Source organism: Antennarius striatus, chromosome 2 (genome assembly GCF_040054535.1).
Source record: "Antennarius striatus isolate MH-2024 chromosome 2, ASM4005453v1, whole genome shotgun sequence".
NCBI classification, from domain to species: Eukaryota; Metazoa; Chordata; class Actinopteri; order Lophiiformes; family Antennariidae; genus Antennarius; species Antennarius striatus.
Genome location: NC_090777.1, coordinates 24,000,029 through 24,026,591, shown reverse-complemented (window position 1 = coordinate 24,026,591; position 26,563 = coordinate 24,000,029). Strand labels below are relative to the sequence as shown.

General features: G+C 44.2%; 1 protein-coding gene across 1 annotated transcript in view; it reads right to left on the bottom strand.

Moving 5' to 3' along the window:
* Positions 1-26,563, bottom strand: part of LOC137601504 (novel protein similar to vertebrate membrane associated guanylate kinase, WW and PDZ domain containing 1 (MAGI1)) — a 34,368-nt gene that overhangs the window by 3,660 nt on the left and 4,145 nt on the right. The window contains exons 2-16 of the mRNA XM_068323710.1: positions 18,870-19,159; positions 17,111-17,227; positions 12,862-12,981; positions 11,326-11,499; positions 9,996-10,191; positions 9,252-9,322; positions 8,397-8,558; positions 7,353-7,854; positions 6,556-7,099; positions 5,924-5,987; positions 5,424-5,828; positions 1,618-1,818; positions 1,461-1,537; positions 1,215-1,361; positions 110-248 (exon numbers count right to left, since the gene is read on the bottom strand). Coding sequence (XP_068179811.1) covers positions 110-248; positions 1,215-1,361; positions 1,461-1,537; positions 1,618-1,818; positions 5,424-5,828; positions 5,924-5,987; positions 6,556-7,099; positions 7,353-7,854; positions 8,397-8,558; positions 9,252-9,322; positions 9,996-10,191; positions 11,326-11,499; positions 12,862-12,981; positions 17,111-17,227; positions 18,870-19,149 — 3,199 coding nt within the window. The 5' untranslated portion in view covers positions 19,150-19,159. The remainder of the gene's footprint in view (positions 1-109; positions 249-1,214; positions 1,362-1,460; positions 1,538-1,617; positions 1,819-5,423; positions 5,829-5,923; positions 5,988-6,555; positions 7,100-7,352; positions 7,855-8,396; positions 8,559-9,251; positions 9,323-9,995; positions 10,192-11,325; positions 11,500-12,861; positions 12,982-17,110; positions 17,228-18,869; positions 19,160-26,563) is intronic.

The window sequence follows — 26,563 nt, the reverse complement described above, 5'->3', positions numbered from 1 at the left end:
CCGGTTAGAAACAACCCCACAGAAAAAGAAGCTAAGAAGAAAAGACATCCTGGAAACGCTCGGCGGGAAGATCCTGAAATCTTCTCCGAACCCTCCGGCCGTGTCTCACCGTAGTCGGGCACGTAGCCGTTTCCTCTCTTGAGCACCAGGTGGATGCAGTGGCCTCCTCTGCGGATCTGCTCCACCGCCTGGCTGTGGGTCATCCCCGCTGTGCTGTCCCCGTTGATCTCCACCAGCTGATCGCTGACCTGCAGCCGCCACGCCACATTCTGTCTATCATCTCATGAACATAACAGGACGTTCTGACACGTTAACATGCTATCGTAACCTTTTCATTAGAGTGTGTCACTTATTGTGGCGTGAACTTGTTAAAGCTGCTAAATAAACGTCATGACATCACAACACCAGACCCCACCAGACTGAAGCATCTGGAAGGATTGTACTACGCTTGTAATCATCTTTACTGACTTTCATCACTTGAAATGGAAAAAAAGAAAACTGGTTTAAAAACTGAGGCTAAGTGTTTAGCATTAAGCATCACAATTGTAATGAGGGTTAGAAATTAGTACTAAGTTTTAGAATGCCAACGATTATTTGTTACCACAAAAGACAAAGTTGAGTTGAAGATGATCCGAATGGATTTAGCTCAGCGGGATTTAAACTCATGATGCTGCTAATTGCTAAGGCTGCTAAGACAATTTATCACACAATCAGAACATCTTACAATTCAGGTCTTTTGCCTTTTACAGGGCAATCAAGTCATATAATTAACATTCAAACTTCATGAAAGCAGCTATAAGAGCTAAATTCAGGGTATCATAAACATTCGGAAGGGCTCATCCTCTGGCTGTCATGGATTTATGCAAAAAAATGCTGTGGCAACTGTGGTGGACCAATCAAAATATGGAAACACATGAATCAAACCAAGAATATTGAGACTTTTAGTTTTTTCCTCGTACTGGAAATATCTGTAAATTAAATAATATATGATGACATCACAGCAGAACATATTTAAAAGCAATTGTTTATGTTTCAGGTTAATGATATACGTATTTAGAAGTACATAGTGTGTTACAGTGTCATAAAGGTCCTGTTATTAACTAACCCCAACTTCATCATTTTTTTTGCCACATTATCATTATAATAAAAGATTTATAAATGCAAAGCTAAGCTAACTGCTAACATCCAACAGGAAAACAGAGAATACTCTAAACCTGTATTTTTTGGCTCCGTGAGGCCGGCCCCCCCTCCATCAGTCCCAGGACGTAGAGGCCCATGTTGTACTCGCTACCCCCTCGGAGACTGAAGCCAAAACCCGATGGGCCACGATCCAGGTCAACACTGTAGTACCTGGAGTCACGCTAGGAGACAAGTACAGAACGGCTCAGATGGATGACATCATCACCAGGCAGGGACAACTGGTCCAATCAACTGCACAGATCGTGTGTCCCACAAATCACCTTCGGACGCGACCTTTGACCCTTTCGGCTTCTGTGTCCGGTGTCAAAATCATTGGTTTCTGGAACGCTTGAAGAATCTGAAACAAACCGTTGAAGTGAGGTAGTGAATAAAAACAAACAGCCTGATTGTGAGCAGGAAACTCGTGTCGACGCTTACAGGTGCTGGGACGGGGGATGATGGTGAGGCGTAGCGTGTTTCCTGCTCGGCGAAGGATCTGAGCGAGTTCCCGGTGAGGCAGGGTCACCACGGGGCGTCCCTCCACCGCCTCCAGTCGATCTCCGGGGCGGATTTGACCGCTCTTGGCGGCCGGGCTGCCTCGACGGACCGTCACAAACCGGTGAGGGAGAAGCGAAGCCGCTGAGGAGAGAAGAGAAAACATGACGCCATTAGAAGTAGATGAAACTCCTGGTAGCGAGTTACAGTTGGAAGGCGAAACTTTCCTTTTAGCACAAGGTGGAGAGCGACAAATGCGGCCAAATATATAGAGCGATTTAAAAGGTGGAAGATTTATTTCACCAGTACTTTTGCCAGATTTTTAAAAACAAGCAGAGATTTAGCTTTAGCTCATTTTTTGGCAGGGTTCAGGTTTATAAATTACTCCCTGCCTGAGCTTCATTTTACACCTCCCTTCTTCAAAATTCCATTTGTCAACCCGACTCTCCATCCTCGCTTGACATCCAGGTACTATTATTTTTTGAAATGACGTGTAAGCACAAATTGTGATGGAAACAAACTTTCCGCTAATACTTTCCTGTCCTGAATCTGTCACACGTCCTGTGGCTGGCAGCAGGGTTTGGATATTTGCTCTCAGGTTTGTCACTGATTCTCATGCTCAGCTATTTTAAGACCCACAAACTTGCAGTTTGTCTGCACTAGTATGCCCCCAGCATACAAAACAGCTCACAATCCAAATTCAGGTATTTAGATCCCTCTGCTTCTGACAAAACACACATCACCATTCCTCGGAAAGCTGATCTGAGGATGCAAAGTGACTTTATGCATTAAGAACCTTAACTTCTGCATGAAGAGATGCCTCAAAATAAAAGTGATGTTGACTAGAAAAGTATTGAGTAGGCCTGAAAATACATTTGCTTCCATTAATCTTGTCCAGCAGCTAAAAAAAAAAAAAAAAAGCTTCTTACAGTTTTTGGCGGGACAGTCTGTCTCAGTCTGCTTGGATTTCTAATTCTATCTTCAAGTCATCTTCCTGCATCCCGTTAAACTCCCTCTGACACCCTGTGACCCCCCTCCCCCTCGAGGTTGTGCTGTGCTTCGGTGACAGCTGGCCCATGTAGAGTCTTGCCGATGGCCTTATGTAACCCATCAGACAGCACCAACATTTTGAGACTCTCATTCACATTCAGTTGAGGTTTCGGAGTCTTCATCCCTTCAGGATAAAAATGCATCGATTGTCTCATGAAGCTCCATGACGTGATTGACGTGTTGTTGCTTAAATTTGCAACCTCTGGGCCCGGGCGATAAGAGATGAAGAGTGTGTCGCGTTTTTTTTTTTAAAGGTACGGCCAAAAATCCACAGTGCAGAGACGCGTCTCCAATCTGGGCCTAATCTGGGTGACCCAGGCGGAAACGGCAAATCGGGTCAAATCAAAGCCAAGGCAGCTTTACGAATAGTCTTCTTATCACGCATAATACATCGCTCCGACTTTAATAGTTGCCAAACACGCGGATGCTCACACGCATGCGGCACCATTATGCATGCATGCACGTGTATGGCAACACACACACACACGTTCAAAATGACTCACATGGAGGGGGGGGGGGGGATTGGGACCAATGCACACACACACACACACACACACACACACACACACACACACACACACACACACACACACACACACACACACACACACACACACACACACACACACACACACATCTGAAACACACACAGATGTATCCAAACGAACTGCTTTGTATGAGAGTCTTTTCCTCTGGCTCTGCATGTTCTCCTGTCCAGAGTAATCCCACTGCGGTATGCCCAGCAGCCAGCCAGCCAGCCAGCCAGCCAGCCAGCCAGCCAGCCAGCCTCCCTCTGACACACTGCACTGATCACAGCTCAGGAAAGGTATCTGCACCCCCACCCCCACCCCACTATGGTAAAAAATCACCCCTGACAGGATGTGAGATCTTTTAACAGGACCATCAACAGAATCCATCATGCATGTGTGCCGGTCGGTTCATCATGAACTCTGTGTCACATGAACATGTGACTCATGAATAAGGAGCCCATTAAAACATCACCACCATTAAAACATTATGGTCGTGTGCTTCTTACGCCCAGCTGGATTAAAAATATATCACATTCCCTTTCATCTGTTTGTCTCTGCTGCACCCATCATCAAGTATACCTGCAAAAAAAAAAAAAAGAACCTTCATGTCTGTTACATGCAGCAGAGGTTGGATATCACATCCTCAACATGTAAGACCGTGGATCTAACTTTCACACTAGCAGCAAACTTCAGGCAGCAGCGCAAAATCAACACACACACACACACACAGCTGATGCACAACGCGAAAGCCGGCGCTCGAGAAAACCGAATGAAGCGAGAAGTGGAGCGAATAATTACGTTTGGATTCCTTCACAGTTTTCAAAGCTGATTGTAGTCTCTCCAGCATGGCTTAAAATCCGTGTCAGGCAGCCTGGAGGTGTCAAGTTGGAGCTACAAAAACAGGTTTGTCGTCTCTTCTGTCGTTCTTCTGCAAGGATAGTGTTCAGAGTGTTGCATTTTTCTCAAGCGTTCAGAGAGCGGAGGAGAGAGCAGGAGATAGGTGGGAGGGGGACATAACGATGGAGATGGAGGGAGACAGAGAGAGAGAGTTTTAATCTTTTGAAAAACCGGACTGGATGCTTTTACTGCAGAGTAAAGGGGTGAGAGAGAGAGAGAGAGAGGGAGGGAGTGGGCGGGAGCTTGTGGAGGAGAAAGAGGTGGAGAGAAGGACGGATGAGGAAGAGAAAAAGAGTGATGTGATGATGATGATGAGAGAGATATTTTTCTCTTGTGTGACAGGACAGGAGGGGAGGATGAGGACGCGGCGGACGGAGGTTTCAGGACAGACGGATAGAGGTACAACCTTAATCTCACCGTGAAAACATAAAACGTGTGTTCGCTCGGAACAATAAAGCAAATTGAACTCCATCGAAGTGGAATGGAGGGCGGCTGATACGTCAGGGCGATGCTGCGGCTGAAGCGAACACTAAGAGCTAATAAAGGTGGGATGTGTTTGTCCTGTTAGGTCAGACCGGCGCAGTGGAAGAGCAACATTTAATACCTGGGGGTAACGAATTCTTCAGATTTTGCACAAATCAAATGAACAATTAATAACATGTTAATAAAAATAAACAGTTTCAATCCAGACCTGAATCGATTTCCTCTTTCGATTTTCAGCAGAAGAGATTAAAGAGTATTTAAACGATAAAATCTTCCTGTAATGAACCGGTCCAAACACGTCACACAGGAGATTACCAGAATTGATGCTGATATTAACAGCATCAGCTGATCCCTAGGGGGGATGGGGGGAGAAGGATGGGGGGGTAAATCGCACACAAAAGAGCAAATGACAAAGCCACTTTGCAAGATCCTCCAACCACACGTCACAAATGACATCTCTCCACCAGAACTATGGCAATACAGAACTTCTTCAAAAGTCAAGATGGATTTCTTTCAACAGCTCAAATAAAACCATCTCTGGGAAAAATGACTCACGGTAAAAGGGTTGACGACGCATTATGATTCTTCTTGTGGCAAGTCGCCATGGTGACCATTTTTTAATTTATCTAATGGTGTTTCTGTTCAAAAGGACATCCAATTAAAGTCTGTTTTTTCTTGGGAAAATAACAAATCATTATGCAAGGCCAGGAATCTTTTATAAAGTAGTCTGAGCCGTAACGGTTGTCACATTGAAGGCGTTTCACACGTATCGTCACCATCAGCGCTCACCTTTGCTCTTGTCTACATCCTGAGAGGCGATGACGAACCCGAAGCCCTCTCCTGGCTTCCTCCTCAGCTCCACGTCGAACCCTCGCAGCGGCCGAGGTCGTTTGCCGCCTCGCCTCTCCAGACCTGAATTCGGCAGCGTGACGCCGTCCATGTCGTCCTCCAGGCCCGTGTTGATCCAGTCTTTGGGTTCCATGGTCAGGGTCACGGGGATGGACTCCAAGAAACTGGTGCTCTGGATCAGAGAGGAGCGCGTCAGGGCCGGAGAGGGGGGAGAGCTCATGGATAACCGGGGCACGGGCAGCGCTTCCGGGAGCACTGAGGAGGTTTCAGAACCAACAGGTGGAGGAGGCGGGTGGAGCAGGGGTGGGGGGAGTCTCCGATTAGAGCCGGGGGAGCGATAGATGCCTGATAACCAGAAGGAAAATAAAAGATAAATTCAGTTGCTATGGATTCTTTAATACGACAAATAACAGACTCCAGAAGAAACAAGGGTTATTCACCTCCTCTGTAAACCAACAAGATGACTTCTCCCTGCTTGGTGTGTTCCTGGAGAACCGTTTGCACCTGTCAGCAAACGTTAAATCATATCGTCACTCATTTTTAAGAATGTTTCAAAGCAGTACTTATCCCTCACGCTGGTGATTTAACCTGATTCCAGTCATGGAATAGGAATTCTGTCTGGCTCACATTGTCAAACTCAAGGCCCGGGGGCCAAATGTGGCCCGCCATATCATTTTATGTGGCCCGCGACAGTGTCTAAAAATAAATAGGTCAAAAGTGTGCTTTGACCAGAAACTACATTTCCCACAATGCAGTAGCTAAGCCCATTTTAACCATTTTAAAAAAACGCTTGAATAAAGTTGATGTCCTAACTTGAGATTGATGTTATTTTTTCTTTATTCATTGGATAGTTCAGTTCTTCATTGAGTTCTGTGGGTTTCATAACCTGGAAATTGGACAAACAATCAAACATATTTTTTCTGCGTAACGGTAATGTTCGTAACTTGAATAGGTAATAAATTCAGAGTTATGCAACATCGAGGATTAGTTACATTTATTTTACAGTACAATGAGTTACATTTAGTTAGATTTATGAGTTACATCTGGCCCTTTGAGGATAACTTTTTCTTACCTGTGCAAAGCTAAGACTCTGGACGTCTGCTCCGTTGATTTTGACAATAGCATCCCCTGGCTGCAGGGACCTGCACTGCCGTCTGTCCCACACCCTCTTCACCACAGTCATCCTTCCTCCCGGACCGCCCGCCGTTACGCTGAAGCCGAGTCCTCGATCTCCTTCACTCTGGGCCAAGGCCACCGGCACCAGCTCCCCACCGCTCAAACTGCCCACGCTCATCGTCCCGGGGGAGGACACGTTGCTGGGACTTGCGGTGGGGCTGGTGTTGCCATGGAAACCATTGTAGCTACGGTGATGTGGGCTTTCGGGGGCAGAAGGAGGTCTAAGGTGCGAGGTCTGTGGTCTGAAGAGGTGGGAATGAGCGCTATGGGGGCCCCCGGGGGATGACTCGGGCCTCCTTGGGGAGTGAGGGAGGGGAAGGCGGGACCCCGATAGGGTGCAGGTGGACAGATCGCTCTCAGATGACTTGGAAGCGCCGTAACGAAACGGGTGAGGTGGTGTTGAGAGGGAGTTATTGTTGTGGTTACGGATCATTGATGCCCTAATGAAAAAGAACAGGGGGAATTCAAATTCATTCTCAAAACTTTATTCAGGGTAAAATAACTCCAACTGATCGCTGACAGTATTAATTAAACATTTGGCATTTAGAAAAAAAATACAGACATTTTAAAAAAAAATTTATACAATTTTATAGAATTTTGATGTTTTATGCCCCTTAGGACAAATAAAGTTTTTTGAATTGAATTGAATTGAATTGAATTGAAGAAAATCTCTGTATTGTGTGTGTGTGTTACCTGTGTGAGCCAATAGCAGACACCACCTCACTGTCACTCTGGCTGGCGAGTGTCGGATCGAACGACTGCAGCCTGGCTAAACTCCTGAGGGAGCGAGGAGGACGCATCGGGGGGGAGGAGGCGGCGGCGTTGCTCAGGCTGGAGCGCCTGAACGAATGTCTGCTGGCGAAAGATACGGCGTTCCCGTTGGAGTCCAGAGTCACCCCTGGCTCCATGTAGCTCCCATCGCTGTGGACCCCGTTAAAGTGCTGCGTCTGAGGGGTGGGCGTCGAGAGGCGAGGCTGAGGCTGGGTGGTGGTGGGGAGTCGGACGGGGTCGTCGCCGTCCGCCAGTATGGGAGGGGGCCGCTTGGGGCAACCGTCGTGGTTGTAGAGCATAGGGTACCCCCTCCTTACCTCCACATCCACACTGTGGCCCACAGGCACCGACTTCAGCACCTCCACCACCTCTTTGTGGGACACGCCCAGCACACACACATCGTTGATGAACACCAGGATGTCCGCTGATAGACGACAAACAAAACACACCAATATTCCATTTCTGAACATGAGACTTAGCATTTTTAATCTTCTGCAGAAAAATGCTACGCCTTTCCACCTCAGTGTTCATTTTACATTTGTTTTTCTTCATCATTCCATTTCCTTTTTTTTTCTTCATGGATGAGTGTACTTTGCAAATGAAACGTTGTCTGTGTGTTGTGTGTGGGTGTTGACTAATCCCTCTAAAACCAGGCAATTAACAGATATGAACTAGATCAGTCCCTGCAGAGACAGCCTGTGCTACGGCTTTCTAAGTGGTAATGTTTACCCCCGTGTGTGTGTGTGTGAGAGAGAGAGAGAGAGAGAGTGGATGCATACTGCTGCATATGCATGTGATATAACAGCTTGATTATGGTTTGCCAGCCCTGAGGATTAGGTAGTGATTGTGATATACGCTTGCTGTGGGAGATCAGAATTCCAGAGGTATAATCCTTAGGAGAATAAGGGAGATAAATGTACACTTTCTCTGTGTTGCTAACTTTTGATTTAATAATTGTATCTTCACCTGTCTTCAGTGCTGAGGGTCCACTGGCGGTCACGCTGTAGACCTGGAGGAACTCTCTTGGCCTGCTGCCCCCCACAATATTGAAACCAAACCCTCTGGAGCTCTTGGTTAAAAGTGCATGAACAGGGAAACCCCTGAGTTCCTCAGGCTGGTCTGTGAACCCTGGTAGTCAAAGAAATAAGAAGTGAGAGGATGACAAGAAATAAAAAACAAACAACTTCAGTACAAATGGATTGAAAGGCATTTGCAGTTATTCTTATTTTTCACTATCACATTTATATTTCCTTTACATTTTTATCTGTGCTCTGTTTTTTTTTTTTTTTTAAGTGAGCAACAATCATCTAAAGTTTTGTAATTTAATATCCAACCAAAACAACATTATCACAGCGCCTACATGTAGTTCTGGACGTAATGGAGATAGTGTCGCCCCCTGCTGGTGAGATAAGCGTATTGCTGTTCACTTGGACAAGCTGGAGTCAAAGGTTTTTCACAGGTTTCTTACAGCTTGCAGTCAGCCATGACAGACCAACATCACTTCATAACATCCGTGTTCATTTAACAGCCAATCAAGTGCCCAGATCGTGAATCACATGCCACCCTTGTGTCGACCCGCCAGCCTCATCAGAAAGTCTGGCTCCTTGCCAGCAGCTCCTCACTTTAGGCCTTAATCACTTCAGCTGAAAGGCTGTTCCATCTCATTTGACTCTAACAAGCTGCGTGTGTCTGTTCCTTCCATTCTTTACAAATATGTAGCTTCATTTAGGCTGTTTCTGTTAAATGAGCCCAAAGTCCTTCAAGAATTACATCCAAAGAGAGAGAGAGACGGAAGAGAGGGATGGAAACAAAGGGTCTCACATTCATTTTTGTAGACGGCTTCCCTGCTTGAGGCTCGAGGACTCTGCCAGCTGGTCCTCTTCGGGTTGTGACTTCAGGATACAAAGAAGGAACATAATAACATTGGATATAATATGACAGAATTTTAATTCAAATATTCAGAACAGAGAAGCCTACCATTTAAGACATGATAACTCAAGCTGTGTTCAGAGCTCTATTTAAAGTCTGGTTCACCATTTGGTGAAGAAGTCACTGTCTTGGGCAGAGACAGATGTGAAAATTGTTATATTTCACTTCTCATCATCCCTGTGACCTAACTAGGTGACAGTTTGCTTCAATTTTGTATTTATATTTCGAAAAGGAGAAACAGCGGTCAGATCTTGTTACCTGTACTTCTAAAGAAATTTAAGTTACTAATTTAGCAACTTCTATCTTATTTTGTCAGCGCAGAAATGACAAGTGACCATTTTTACACTGGGGTTAAATAATAATAAGTGCAGTACTTTCCGCACTATAAGGCGCACCTAAAAGCCTTTAATTTTCTCAAAAACCAACAGTGCACCTTATAATCCAATATGCCTTATATATGAAAATGTTTCAGAATAGGTCATTCATTGAAGGTGAGCCTTATAGTCCAGTGCGCCTTATAGTGCAGAAAATACTGCACATAATTATTGGGTTTCAGAGGCACGTGATGAGTTCACAAAACGTTGAACTGTTAATTTTTCAGATTTGTGAAACTACAATAAACAAACAGATACTCACTCAATGTAATCAGATTCCAACGGGTCGCTGAAGGCCAACTCCCAGTGTTTGGGCATCATGCCTCTCATCCTGGAACCATTTCTGCCAGAGATGATTCTGTCCTCCATGCCATGACCGTCCCCACTACTGGATGCCCGGGGTCGACCTGGGGACTGATGAAGAGGAGGGACGCCCCTGCTTACCCCCGCAGAGCCTCCTATAATTACAGCCAAAAGAACGAGTGCTAAAAAACACACCTGAACAATTTTGTTAACATTTAACGGATTGCAGAAAAAGTTTCTCCTGCATCCTGTAAACAAGCCGATACCGACAAGTCCGCTGTGGCTATCGGGGGCAAAAACACCTGAGGTCAGCATCTTGGCTGACTTTGTTCTCCCTCTGAGGAGGCAGAGTGTGACCATGCATTCCCACGCCACCACCAAATGAATCGTAAGCACTTTTTATTTTGTTAAATTGTCCTTCAGCTTAGATCTGAGAGACGTTGGATGCAACCATCCGCCAACACAGCATCACTTTAGAGGATGATTCAGCATCGGTCAGGGAGTTGGATGGTTCTCTAAAACTCCACCCTCCCCTGCGTCAGCGGTCCAGGTCACCTGCTGCCTCACCTGCCTGTTTGGAGCACATCTCTGACTATCTGGAACTCCTGCCTGCCTGGATTTCTCACCTCCTGTGACGCCCCGTCTCTCCCTTATCTTCTGCACCATTCTGGCTCCCTGCCTCCAACCGTCTCCACACACACACCGACACACACACACACACACAGCCTCCACGACTTCCTCCTCCACTACCCCATGTCGCTGCCTCGCTCCATTACCCAAACCAGTTAAGCTCACAGTCCCCTTCTGTTCAGGTCCGGCGTTCTAATTTCTTGTTGCTACAACCTTCCAACACTGTCTGCATGACTTCATCTCTATGGACATCTCGGTAGCAGTTTATGCAACACTACACTTTCCATAGATTAAATATCGTCTTTAAAGACACCATAAACTTGAATCTACGGTACAGATCCTGCATTCTCTCCCTCTTTGCATGCTTCTATATCTGCTTACCTCCCTCCTTTCTCGACCTAAGGGAGCTTGACCTTTGGATGCGATCCAACAATCAATGAGGCCACAGGCCCACAGAGAGTTTACTCATCATGCTAATGATTGATTCATTTGGGTATCAGGGGCTGGAGCTACAAATGGACGGATCATGGTTATTGCATGGGTTGGCAGATACATTTTACTCAATCAATTTATTTGAAAAACTAAAAAGAGGGGGCACATATGACCCTAATTCTGTAAACAGCTAATTACGTCCTGCTTTTCCCTTCAGCGATGCTCACCTGACAGGCCGGAGTCATCCTCGCTGTTCTCGTCGTCCTCCACGGCTTTCTCCAGGTTGCTGAGCGATTTGCTGCGTGTGCGGAAGTTTCTCAGCAGGTTGCGATGTTCCTGGTAGGTGATGGGGGGGCTCTCCGAGCTTATGTGGACGGGTCGAGGTGTGCCATAGTAATTTCCTGAAGAAGACGACAAATGGGAGGAATTTGTAATAAAAAATCAAAAAAGGCGATCGGCAGATCAAATGCTCTCACAATGGTCGCCTTGACGGACGTGGGAACAGGTGGAAAATCTACAGGAACAAACCTTAAGGTGGTCGCCAACCCATAATTCTGTCTCCTGAGGTCGGACGTTAATTCATCGTGTAAATATATTCAGTTGCACAATGGCTTTATGTCACATACGCCTGCATGTATTTGCATTATGTACCCCCCGGAGATCATCCACCGTACACAGGTCTGCTCTACATTCTCAGGTGCATCCATCTGCTCAAGCTGCTAAAGCAGAAATTTAATTACCTCCATCTCTCCAGTTTGCTCATGGAGATCCGAATGGGATGAGAGGAAACATTAGATTACCGAACTCGGCACGGAGGTCACCAGCCGTCACAATTTACTGGAATTTCTGCCGGTCGCCTCGGGCACATTGCTGCCGGAACCCCTGATTGCTTTGTCCCAGCATTGTGTCTGTCAATGTCACATGTAAGGCGCGCCAGGATGACATTTATCGCTCCCATTAAACTCTTATAAATTATGGATGCTAATGTATGGAGGCGTCTTTAATCAGAGGCAGCGTTCTGACCCTCGCTGGAGGAGAAGTCTGCAGGGGAGCGACAAGATGAGCAACACCTGGTGACATTAATATGCATAAAGCACTTGTTTCCCAACAGACTGTCCTATTATGAACTATGTGTATGTCATTTATCATTAAAAAAAACCTGTCAATAAAAGTTCTCTGTATGTAAGAAATGCAGCAATTGTACGCAGGAGACTTTAAAAAAATCAGTTCCAAGGAATAGTTTGGACACTTTGAGAAAAATAGTTTTCTGGCCAGCTTTATGTAAAAAAAAAAATCACATTCTGATGTTATACAGTAAAAATTAAGCTAAAGTCAGCATTCCATTAACTTCACTTGGCACAACAAAAAAAGCTGAGACAGCTAGTCTGGCTTTTTCTGGAGGTAAAAACAACTACACGCCATCACCTCTTAGGTTTACCAATTAACACATTATAGTTTCTCCCTTTCTTTACACTTCTCTTCACCTTTTGCTTCTCAAATAAAAACAAGACATAAAGTGTTAATTGTTAGTGCAAATTTTCTTACTTGAAGGCTTAGCATTCCCAGTGCTAAGCTAAGTTAGGATAACCATACAGACACGAATCGCCAGAACTGCTGAATGTATGCATTGAGACAATATTTAAACAAAGATACACAGAATGTTATGCATTAATACCTAAAAGTGGATTTAACCCTACAATCTACTTATGATGAGACTCATATTTGACAAGAATCTGGAATGAGAGGGTTAAAATGTTCAACACCTTTGAACTTTCCGCTCTCGAGCAACGCTCCGGACTCCTCCAAGGAGAAGAACTCCTCAATGGAGACAAAGTTGTAGTCTACCCCTGATATTTCACCGTCTCTGGGCTGTCTGGTCGTACCTGGGAGAGGGAGACAAGAGGAAATATATAGTCATGCATCAGAGGCGTGATTCAAAAAAAAAAAAAAAAGGTCTGCTCGACTGGGAATGATAAGTCGATTAATCAAGACCTTTTCCTCTCCTCAGGGGTTCATCAATCCAGAGTTTAAACAAAACAACAATTCAGCAAACAGTCTGAGCATTAGTTTGACAAATCAGCGAGAGAGGACACAAATTTTGTTACGACATTAATAAACAAGTGACCTCTTCATTTCCAACAATTCACCGTTGATGTGAAGTCAGGTTTCTCCCACAAACCAAAGTTCGCCCTTTGGTATGAAGGGTGTTATAATGACAGTAGGCATTTACCAGGGTGTCTTTGTTACGAACAGATCAATAAGAACAGAATTAAACATTAATGAGGCACCGTGAAAGTCTTACAGTCCATCTATCTCCATAGCCACGATGAAGCTCTCTGGTGATCAATGATCTTTCATCATAATTGATTTGCATTGACCTTGGTCTGGAAGACGGCGTCCAAACCACAGAAGGACATATATTCCAATCGCTACAGGCTCAGGGAGAGAAGCCTCATCATTTCCATCTGATGCTGAATACATGTGCGGGCATGCAGGGAAATATATCCACTTTATACTGTATTCTCCATGAAATCAGATCAGGTGTAGTCATTTGAATTTATAAAATAAGCTAAAAAGGTATTCGTTTTGACCTTGAAGCGGGTAATTCCTTTCCATGACCAGACTAAGGATGTGATGTCGGTGTGGGCTCAGCAGGAGGGAGTCACACCCAGCTACCCTATAAAACTCATGATTAATGCACCCCGCCACACTGACACATGCAAGAGCGCACAAACACATAAATCCCCCCCCTTCCAAAAGAAAAACCAAACACAATGCACATTCATAGACATGTAGACCCGGACATACAAACACTGGAGAGGACACACCATCTCCATCGCTTTAACCTTTTCCCTCTGCAGCACAAAGTGTTCTTACTATATGTGTCCTGGTCGTCTGTAAAGGATGAGGCACCGTTCTAGCATTTATATTTACACCTACTCCACCTAACTACTCTGTGCTTCACAAAACTCAACACAGAAACACATTTAGATGGAAAAGTTAAACAACAAATGCAAAAAAATCTGGTCATATAGCATCCTTGTAAGAAGCATGGGTGTATAAATATCCAAATAAAATACAGTTTTGTCAAATTGTGACTTATTTTCTGGTTCATTCAGCTTCCTGGTGCTTTTGAAGGGGATGAGAATAGTCTAACTTCATTGGCCATAATCGTTCACGCCAACTCTACTGGTGCTGTATGATGATCCTTGAAAGTCGAATCCGAATCAACTGGACTTCTGTTTCTGCTTGTGTAACGTCGGTTTCAGTCTCACCAAGCTTTGCTCAAAGTGAAATAAAGATCCAGTCCAGACCTTCTTTTTTTTGGAAAGTGCCTTGAGATAACTTTTGTCGTCTTGGCGCCACACAAATAAAACTGACTTGACACGACTTGACCAAATCAGGAGGAATTAGAGGCGTCTCCCGATGATATCTAACTTGTGTGTAATTCTTCTTCTCCCCTCAGGACATGCAGCATCTCTCCAGCTGATACGGGGAGACGCAAGGATTCATTATCTATGCACCCTCCTAGGAAATATATGTCATGTCAGTGGGGGAAACTGGATGGATTATTGGCATTTTCTTTCTTTCCTTCTGTCCCTGTAGGCACTGCACAACGATCCCCTGGGTGAGGGGGTGAGATAGGGATTGAAGAGGTAATTATACAGAACTCTATACCCACACCCAACCAGAGCTGCCTGTCAAGATCGTTCCACGCATATAGCTAACAATGAATCTGATGGCTGAAAAGGCCATAAATGCTCTGCTTGATAGCGCTGCAGCGAGCATATTGGAATAACTAAATGATGATGTTTCTTATCTCTGACTCACTCTAAAGACAATTAGAAAAGTCTTTTACGGAGGAGAGAGTGACACAGCCAGCCTTGAAACCATGACTTTGGTTGTGAATCATCCAAGGACGTGTGTGTGTGTGTGTATGTCTGTGTGTGTGTGTCTGTGCAAAGAGAAAGAGCGATTCTACAAACACGAGTGGGAAAGTTTAAGAAGGCAATGTGACATTTACTAGTAGTTTAAATGCAGCTTTTATGAAACACACAATACACTGCGGTTTGTCTGCACAGTTAACCACTCCACAATCAGCACAGCAAGCCACCAGGACCATTAGACTGCAGTCAGCCCCTCCTCCATCCTTGGCACTGATAGGCATTTGCTTTTAATCTAATTCACCTCTCTAGATTATTGATACACGAGCCTGCGTTTAGTTAAGTCTGCTATTCATTTCCATTTTTATGCACTGCCCTCCCACCCGAGCCTTTGTGATGATATTTCTTGCATCAGTGCCAGCTAAAACATCAGAATAATGTCTCATCAAAAAACAACAGGGGTTGAGATCGTCTCTAAATAGCACACAGCAGAGCTGAGGCGCAATTTCAGGAGAAGAAACAGCATCAAAACAAAAGAAAAAAAGAGTTAGCTTTCTTAAAAAAATAATTGTACCTCATGGGCTACTTTAGCTTCATCTTAGCTGAGTTCAAAATATAATTTTCAACAAAATAGCATCACTGTCTCCTGAAACAGAAGGAGCAACGCATTGGTCCTGAAGGGGGCCACAATGAGCCACTGGTGAAAACTGCTCAGCTTTTAAATTCCTCCATATGAAGCCAGGGCGCTATCCTTGATTGAAAAATTGTGGTCTGAATCAAGACGGGATGGTTTTCCAAGTCGTCCCGGGAACAGGATGGCGTGTTTGTGTATGCTGCTATCAGCATCTTCCAGTCATCTCCTGCAGATCAGAGGATTACAAGCGAGAGGGCCGAGCCCGTCCCGCTGTCACTCTTAGAAATAAAAGTACTCGGAGAGTAGGCAGGAGGAGGCAAGAGTGTTTCATGTAATAAATTGCCTTTTTTTTTTGCCTGTGAGGGTATAAATTCTGGCTTCAAAATGATCTACATATTCTTTATTGAATAAATACTGGTATGTCTAAACTGCAAAAAGTATAAAATGGTCTTTATTTCAGCGAGTTGCTCACTCAGCGGCTGTTTGTAGATGTTACAGGATGCATGTATGCAGGCCTAAATAATGAGGCCCTGATATAAATAAAACTGCACATATATGATGATACAAATATGCACAATATTTCCAAAGAGAGGTTTATCTTGCACCGTCCTGGGACTTTTGAACGGTCAGTGAGTGGGTCGTGTGGCACGGTGGCAGACTGTCCCGCATGACCTACTTCTTGGACTAAAGGAGAGATTAGCAGCAAACCCCACACCGCCTCGACAAGGTTAAGACAACGGGGGCTCTATAGAGGAACGGCGTCCTACTCTCTACTGCCTGGATCAGGCCACGGCAAATCAGATCAAATGCATCAGTCTGAAAATGAAGTCAAAAAACAGATCCTCCTCGGTGAACCCTGCACAGCCGCCGTGTCCTCTTGCTTTTCCACTGACGTCACATTGAAGAGGATTAAGATGGCAACAGATGTACTACAACTGGCTGCCTTTAGCTGCCGGTCCGCTTGATTATATCATTGGAATAAAAAAAATAAAAAAAAGAAACTGCTTCAACAGAATGCGGGCCTCTTTTAAAATTATACAAAACTGCAGTTTCGCTGCTGTCAGATTCAGCCCCATTTTACTACCATCCAAACACAGTAATACCCTGGAGGAATGGAAGGAGGGGTAGATACTGAGGGCAAATCCATCCAGTGTTGTGACAATACAGACCGTTGCTATGGTGATGTCATGGTCTGTCTCAGTCCAAAAGGACTTATATTTCAGTTTTAGCCATTATAACATGTCAGATTTTCATCGCTAGATCAAAACATCTTTGTTGTGCGAGCCTATGTTGCAAGCAAAGAGCTGTTAAATACTAATTAACACCAAGATATTCACATGGTGGGAACCACGAGATGTGTTATCAAGGAACTAATGAGCTCAGAATTTTTAATGTGTGGATAAAAGAAACTTGAAACATACAGTATATGCGAGAAGAGCGAAAGGTCAAAGATTCGTACAGCTGCTATATATTGACGAACAATACGGGACTTACAAGGTACGGCACGGAGGTAGAGGTTCTCACGGATGACTTGCTGAAGTTGGCTGTCCACCGAGCCAGGAGTGAAGCATTTACTCAGATACAACCTGAGATCCTTGCACAATGAAGAGCCTGTGTGGGAAGGGCAAACATGCACATGTTGCAGGAAAAAGAAAAGAGAGAGAGAGACGAGAAGAAGTCAGCTCAGCCAGACGTGTTCTTAACATGTCGATAACAAAATCAGAATACATTTTGAGTGAGGTCAGCTGTTGGGTGTCGTTGAACACATTTTCACCTGCTGATCTGTCTCTGTGGCTCTCAAGCCAACAATGTGCTTCCATTCATGCACAAACAACTGCCTGAGGTTAATTGTTCCAGACACATTGGTGGAGTTTGTCACTGGGGGGGGGGGCAGAGCTGATCGTCGGGGCTCGGTTTCCCCTTTCTGATCTCTCAATGTAATAGAGTGTGTCGGATGACAGGTCGCTCGCCATTATGGATTGGCTGAGAGTCTCTGCAGGCTGCCGTCCGACGGTTACCCCCTCCCCTCCCCAAAGTCTGATGAAGTGGCCCCGCCCGGCAGAGGCCTGACTTTGATGTGCGCTATTAAGAAAAAGCCTCACAGTGGTATAACTTTATCAGCGGAGGCACGCGGCCGCGCTAACATGTGACTGATGACATATGACGGCTCTCGTAAAGGGGACACGATTTTACCCAGCTGCCTTTTGGGAGAAAATGAGAAGCTTTTGCACATCGGGTTATGAAACAGCTGTTAAAATCTAAAATATCAGGCCTCCACAGCTGTTGTGATGATTATGTCACACAGAGGCCACCATTAGGGCAGTTAGATGTCAAGGGTAATAACAACACAAATTACAGCTACTGGATTAGGGCTAAACTGGATACTCCACTGCTGGACTCTTTGTTTTAGCCCATAGAGCAAGAGTAATAGCCTTAAAGCCCTTAAACTACCACCAGAGAGGAATATACACCCCCCCCCCCCACATGTGATGGCTGGAGCAGAGGAAGTTGTAGTAGGAGTAGGAGGAGGTGTGGTACGGCAATCCGTTGCATCAGCTCATCCATCACTGTCCACGCTGCACAGTCAAGCTGCCCGGGGAGAGACAGACAGACTTCAGAAAGGATAATGGATCCACCCGCTGGCGAGAGACCGGGAGCAAAGGTCCCACTTTTACACCCCCGAGGCCGATCAGCTATCAATCTAGCAAGCAAGGCCATCAGGAGCTGGAGTCAGGTGACACTTGGGTTACACAGGCAACCGCTGCCTTCAGATCCAACAAAGACATCTCTTACCGCAGCCCCCCACCCGTCCTAAACATCAAGGCCCCCTCCACTGTGCTAAACATCAAGGCCCCTCGCTTGTTGACAGACAGCTATACTGCCGTGTTCTTGTCATGTGTCATCAGCAATTCTGACCTTCTGCCCACATATCGACCGAACGCCTTGACACATCCAGACTAATTGACGAGCGTAAAATCAGCATCAAAATTCTGCCAGATGCGGATTTGGCTTGAGAGGCACGATTCTTATGGATGATGAATGACGGATCGTTTGGGTGCAGTCTAACGATGGAGTCTGAAGATGTAAGAGCAATTTAGGCAGCGGCAAATCAATTCTTTGCATATTTCACTGGGGGGGAAATAAAGATTGAATGGATTATCAGGAGCAATGTGGAATATATAAATGTCATTAAAAGGAGGGAAGAGATTATTTGTACATCCATCACAACAATTAGACTAATTCACAGCCGTACCTGGTGTCACAGTTTTGATGCGGATGGGATGGGGGCAGGAGTTGAGGACGCCACGGACGTCTCCTAGTGTCATCCCTAACACGGGCGTTCCCCCGATCTCCAAGATGACATCGCCCACTGTGAGTCCGCCCCCTGGGGCCGACGTGACGAACGGAAACTCTCCATAATCTGCTCCTCCGCCGATGGCGATCCCCACTTCCCCCAATGAGCCTAACAAGGGGATGAAGCAGTCCTGTGCGTTGGAGCGCCAGTGCAGCTTCTTCGCCGCCGTCTTAGACATGGCAAAGGAGCTGCAGGGGGAAAGGAAGCAGGAATGTCAATTACATGAGAAGCTAGAGAAAGATCCGGCGTCTCCAGGCGGAGGGTTGTTTTGATATTTAACCTTTGTCAGTTGTCAGTGTCTGGAGTCTGGGGAAGTTGCGGTTTTTTACATCAAAATGCATAAAAGTCATGAATAATTCCAGCCACATAGGTCGGGGTAGTCAGGAAAAACAGGAACTGTCTCCTTGTTTAATACAAACATACTACGACTACGGCCTCGTTCGGCATCCAACCACAAGACGCAGAGATGTTTCCTTTGCTGCGGGCTGATGTCATGTTTTCATGTAAACACACAAGATAGGAGTTAGTGCACATTCCAGCACATCTTGGGTCACATGGGAAAATCCAGTTTGCTTTCAAATGAAGCTACGAGTCGATGAGCGCACACAGGTTCTGACAGGAAAACTAAGAGTGGTCGAACGCCGGCGCGCTCACCATCGTCTCTGTATCCACTTTGATGCATGATGCTTTCAAACAAAAATGGATTTTATATGTTTTCCAGGACAATGAATAATCACCCGTTTTGTTTGAATACTGAATTCTCCATGACAAACCCCAGCGTCACTACATGAATGAATTTTTTTATGCTTAAGAGCAGCTAATGTCACAGCTGATTCTACTTCCTATAGCAAATATAATGCGTGCGTGTGCGTGCGTGCAGGCGTGCAAACTAAAGATACAGCTGACGGTGAAGATTTGTTCAAGTTGACAGCGTGTTGACAGCTGTGAGGTCTGGAGAGAGAGGACAATGCGACTCTGACAGCTTCACCTTGACAAACAGGACGACACAGGCGCACGAGGTGGGGCCAACACCAAAAAGACAAATGGGCAATGGAGATCGGAGAGCTGTGTGACGACTCTAGATGTCTGTTCCTTAAAGGGTTCGACTTAGCATCAAGGATGGAAACCAGTCGATTCAGTCTGCGTGGCGCCGTCTGTCTACCAGTGTCCCCCAAAGTCTAACAGTTATGGGGATTGTGTCTGAGTCTACACCAATAAAATGTTCAGGCGACTGATATTACCTCAGCGAGGGATGATGTAATGATAGTACCAGGTTTAAGTTCATTTAGAGACTTATCTAGATAGATATACAGACAGACAGACAGACAGACAGACAGACAGACAGACAGACAGACAGACAGACAGACAGACAGACAGACAGACAGACAGACAGACAGACAGACAGACAGACAGACAGACAGACAGACAGACAGACAGACAGACAGACAGACAGACAGACAGATAGATAGATAGATAGATACAATATCGCTAATGGAAAACACCGATCTCTTCTTACACTGTGTGCAGGAGATTAGCAATTACACTTCACTCCACCAAGATCCAATCCTCTTAAGGGACTGTGTGGCTGTGATGACCGTCGGCTGGGGTTGGGGAGCATAACTTGTCTCGGTGCAGCGCTAAGCCCAGCCCCAGCAGAGGCACACTGGGTCCTGTGGTCAAGCAGGCTTAATGAGCGAGGCTTTAAAAGAGTGGATGACAAGATAAAACCGATGCTTTCCACTTGACTGATGGTTGGACAGGCAGATCCTCTACTTCTATCCTCTCTCCTAATGACTCACCCAAAAGAGGAGGTCCCTGGAGTTTGCATATACAGATATGGACAAACAAAAAGGAGACAGGCAGGGAGGGATGCTGATGGGATAAAAAATCAAAAAGATAAAATAGGGTGAGTGTAGAATATGGACAGGGTGTCTGAGACTGAAATGTGTTATAATAATAATAGTAATAATGATGGTGGATTGTAGGAGAGGAGAGGGGAAAGAGGACAGGCAGCCTCAGGTCTCGCTTGTTTGACCTTCCTGATCTTCAGGTCAGGCATCGTGAGTCAGAATCTGTGAAACGGCTGAGCTGGTTGCCATAACATTGGAAAGGTGAAAAAGCACAACTTGCATTCTAATCTCTGTTCAAAGCAAACAGCCGCCGCTGTCGCTCCAACGCATTCGAACAAAACATGATCGAATGAGAAAGGCTGTTTGCATCTGCGTGTTCCCATCCACAATTATGCTTATTACTTCATTCTGGCCAAAATAGCGGGCCCCGGTTGTTCTCTTTCTACCCCTACAGTGACACCGTCTGCAACAACATTCTCGACCTGTTTCCCCAAAGTCAGCCAGCGATCCACCCACATGGATGGCAAAGAACCACAACATGGTCTATGGAGAGAATAAACCATCCAACCATCACCACGGTATCCTGAGTAATGACTCCACGAGCAGTTCGTCTCTTTATGCTTCATCTAAACATCCCTCAGAATTTCCCCACAGTTGGCAGTAATGATTAAAAGGCTAAAAATAAACCATCTGATTGGTGTGTGGTTTTTATCATATCCGTTTGGACCTGCACAATCACCGCGTGTACACATGGTGGCAGAGTGTGTGCCGCCTGTTGTCTTGACCTCCTGCATCTGACGGGGGTTTAATGAGCTGCAGCTTGACAGGTCAGCTGAGGCCTGGACACGTCCCGCCGCAGACACCTCCCCAACCCACGCACCCACCCAGACATCGCCTCCCCCATCGCGCTGCGTTGGGTGTTGACGCTACAAACTGGGTCTGCATGCTCTTCCTGCTGTGTTTTCAGTGAACACAAGCCGACGTTTCCATCAGTGCAAGGAGGAAGTGTTTACGACAAAGCAATGTCATCAGATCTGAAATCAGACGCCACACCTTCCCATCAAGTTTCAGGACAATCAGTCAAGGCAGTTGTAATCACCTCCTCGGGGTGGTGATTATCAATTAAAATCTGTGCTAAATGAAAACGGGGTTTAATTAATTCTGCAGATGTTTTGTCATGAACGGATGACATTTTTTTAACCTGATGAAAGGAAGTGAGACATCAGAATTTCTGCACCGGTTTTCATGGTAACATGTCCTGTAGCTGTTGAGTTAATTTACTGAAATGTCAATCTCATGTTAGTGAATGAGGAAATGTTGGGTAAGCATGAAAGTCTTTACATAATTCATCAGGAACGTAGCCAATATTCCCTGACGTATTTCATCCTGGGCCAAAATGGACAACCAACCAACACTTTCATGTGGTTATCTAAAACAGTATATGTGTGTATATGTGTGTGTGTATATATATATATATATATATATATATATATATATATATATATATATATATATATATATATATATATATATATATATATATATATATATATAAAATATTAGAGGGCAAACCAAACAGATTCAAGGATATATAACTCTATAAAAAGAAAGCTCAATTGAAATTCTTGCCCTTTAGGTCAGGGAAGGGAAGAGCTGACCAATGCATATCCCGTTTCACTGACTTCCTCTCCAGCGGAGACCTGCTCAGAATCTCTACAGCTTGCAATTCTGGCCTCCCAGTGTAATTTCATCCCACAGCAGCCTGTCGATGGCAAAACAAAACATCCTCGAGACTCCGAGGATACTATAGAGGTTTTTGTTCCCACCATATTTGTTTTAATCATGTCACAATGAAAAAAACTCCAGGCTATCACTACGTCATGGATTATAGTTGAAACAGTGGTTGGAACAAGATCACCAGGGAGAAGGAAGGAGAAGGAAATGACTGTCTGTGTTTCCCTTAAATCACGGATTTCTCACTGGAATCATCTCTTCCTCTCTAAGATGTTATTACAAGTTATAAACCAGAGGAACATTAACTTTCGTTACAATCAAAGAGAAAATTGTGAAACCAATCGATGCTCAGTTGAAGAGCCAATTATGTGTCAACTGGTAGCAGCCTTCCTTTTGGTTGCAATATCTTTTATTTCTGTATACTCTTTTTTTATTCTTATGTTGAGGGCAATAACTATCTATATAAAATAATTTAGGCTTTATCTTAAGAGTATCGCAGTTAATTTCTTATAATAATACCTTATAGTGAAGCAGTGCATCGCTGGGACACTCATGTACTTCCTGTGGTTAGCAGCTAGTGTCAAGACAGCACTACCTTCATTACCGGACAAATTACCTTAACAATTATTCCAGGTCGAATCTCCAGGGTGTTAATTTATTTAAGTTACAGAGATGAGCTCAGATGAGCCACAGAGCTCAATAATTCAAAGTCAACGAATGGAGCGCGTGAGGGAATAGCTCTGACATTGGGGTGGAGAGCGTCTTGAAAGACCTTCAGGAAGAATAAAAACACATCAATTAAGATGAGGGTATAGTAGAAGTGGTGAAGCTTAAGATATGACAACTAGATTTATCCAGCAGGATGTCCAGGGTGAAAATGGTTCCATTTTGTGACAGGACTTAAAGAAAGGCGATGATTCAACCACATAACCTTGAATGGCGTTCGCACTCATTTGGCGGCTCACCACCTACAGTATTTTTCATCCTGTTTCTCTTGTATCGATAACAACATCGAGGCTTTGTGTTAAAGTCAGCGTCTGTCAGCTCTCATGATCCTCCCAGTGTTCCTGATGTCTATCTCCACGCCGGCCCTCATCCCCATCAAATCAGTCAAAGCCGGTAGATCCCTCCCTGACATAATCGGCTTTGAGTTCACTAAACTTCTGCAAAAGATGAGAAACTTTTGGTCACTCTAAATTAACGCAGCTGCTCTCAGTCTGTCTAATTCTACATTGTTTGTGTCACTGAGCAGCTTTAGCGTTAGCCGAGGCTCAGAGAAGCTTTCGTTGGTTTGAGTTTTTGCTCACTCTGTCGTCTTTCCGCTCTAAATGAGGTCTGCAATAATGAAATTAGCCTGTTCAATTAGCTCCGTTAGAATGCGCTGGGAATTTATGTGAGCTCATTTAGAATTTAATGAATCTTCACTGAAGGTTCAAGACAGAGAATGGCTGCCCTTCCTAAATATTAATTTCTGAGGTATTGATGGGTCGACCGTGTGTTTTGCCAGCTAGAATGTGACCAGAATGCTTAGCGGCTCCATTTGTCGGTCTCTCTACAAGAGAATAAACAATCTGAGAGACTCAGGGGTTCTTTATACGTCTGCAGAAGCCAGACTAAAGTCAGCATGAGCGATGGTTACATAATGAAGTTATTAATGAGCAGTTAATGCACACCCAGCGTTAAACTTTAACAGACTAATCATCAGCATGCAATGAGAGTTTGTTAATAGCTCATTGTTTGAGCCACAGGAAATTGATTGGTTTGTTTCTATGATCGATCATTTTGGTTATAGTGAAATATTTTCTGTTTCAAGCTTATCAAACATGAAGATTTGCCACTTCCCTTCCTGAAATCACTACAAAACAAAATCTGGCTGCAATATTTATGACTTTATTATCAGTAAATCCACTGTTTCTATTTTCACTTAATCAATGTAATAGTTAATGTTAAACCATCACAGTTAAAGATTAGTTTGAGATTCATTCATTTGAGATAAATTTTCACATTTGACAAATTGAGACAATAATTGATTATCCCTTTTAAAATTGTTGACATCTTTGTTAATTGATTACTTGTGGTTCTGAAGTGATAATTTTTGGGTTGTGCTTGGAGGTTTTGTCCTACAGTCCAGATTAAAATGAGCAAACTGATCCTTTTACATTCAGCTATTAGACCTTGTAATGAATCTAGGTATTATTTTACTCGTATCTAATAAGACAATTGGAAGAACAACCAATGCGTGAAGCTCTAAATAATTAAAATAAATTTTCATTTATGTTTTCATTTAATCATCATTGGTAAAAAATTTATGAACAGATATATAATGTGATAAATGACAAATTAATATTTAAATTGCTCATTAATTGTCAAGGAAATTCCAACTTTCTATTTTTCAAAGATATTTTTCAGGCTGAATACTTTCCTTCATTTTTTTTACACAATGAATGAATCTGTTAATGAACTGATCAGCTCAGCTCTGCACAGCAATCATTTTGAATATAGTGTAGATTACAGATTAGAATTTCAATTGAATCTTAATATCATCATATTTTCAGCTTTTCAATGACACAGGTAGTCCTCAAGATATGAACATCCAACTTACAAACATCTGTAGATACGAACAACCGCACGTCACCATATCTGACTACTGCCCTTTCTGCCGTAACCCCCACCAAGCAGCGTAACATTAACACTCCCATGTTTAAGATTCCACGTCTTGTCAAAATAACTCAGCAAATATCAGACTAAGTGAACACCTTGCTCCGATGTTGGACTTTGTGGCCTTTTCGGTTGTCCTGTTGGCATTTCCAGCATTTTATCCTTCATTTATCCACATCTCTATGAACTTCTGATCAGAGAACGAACACACAATGTATTTATGTGCATGGGGACGTTCACCAACATGGAGACTGCTGACAAGTCAGATCAGGTTGTAAATTAGAGCCAGCAATGTAGACTATAGGCTACCTGTAAGAAAACTGTCACAACCTGCCTGTTATTTCATTTGTTTTTTTATTATTATTGAAGGGGTTGTCCCCCTGCAGGAGACAAATGATGTATTGGGTAGGAACCACTATTGGCAGGATAGATATCCACCCAGAATCCTTAACAGCTTTTTGACTGCTGACCTCTGAATGTTTTGCTAGTTGAATTTAACTATAGGTGGAGAAAACGGAGAAACTTAATGGAAATAAAGCAGAGGAATCAAACATAAAATGGCATGACAGACTACAATATTTCATTTCATTATGTGTTGTTTTTATGTCCTGTAATTGTTTCTGGTCAGTTTTAGGGAATAGTATTTTCATACTGAGAGTAGTAATGACTTGATTGAAGTTTAATAAAAAACAACTTACAAACAATTCAACTTATCAACAGCCTCTCAGTACCAATTGTGTTCGTAGATTGAGGACGACCTGTATTATAGAACAAACATTCATAATGACTCATGCAGGATGCCTGTTGAGTGAAGCCCTACCACACATTGAACACTGAGCTCATCTCTTTACTCTAACCTCTGGTGGAGCACGCTGCTCCTAATCATACAGCATTCTCCCATGGGTGGTGCTGGAGGTCAGACAAGTACTGCATCTTAAATAACCGATGACCTGAAACTCATATAAACCAGAAAAGTCATCTGTCAGACGGACGGGAAAACGCAGGAAGGCATCCTTCCGACTTCTCCGTCTTATCTGACCTTTCCTGCTGAACATTCACACCGAACCGGGCCAGCGACGTGGGGTACGCTAAACCTCCCTGATGCTCACTCACTTTCAAATCTAGGGCACGGTGTTGCTGAACACAAAACAGACAGCGGTGGCAGATTTAAAAATAAAAGATTAAATGCTTATGGGTCGCAAAACACAAATATCTCCCTCTGTCGTACTCTGTGTTGTACACACACGTGAACACACACATGTGGAAACATTTTTCTGTCCTACACACTAAATATAAACTTGACAGATGAAAAGAGCTGATAACAATGCATGAAATGAAAAGGACATTTGC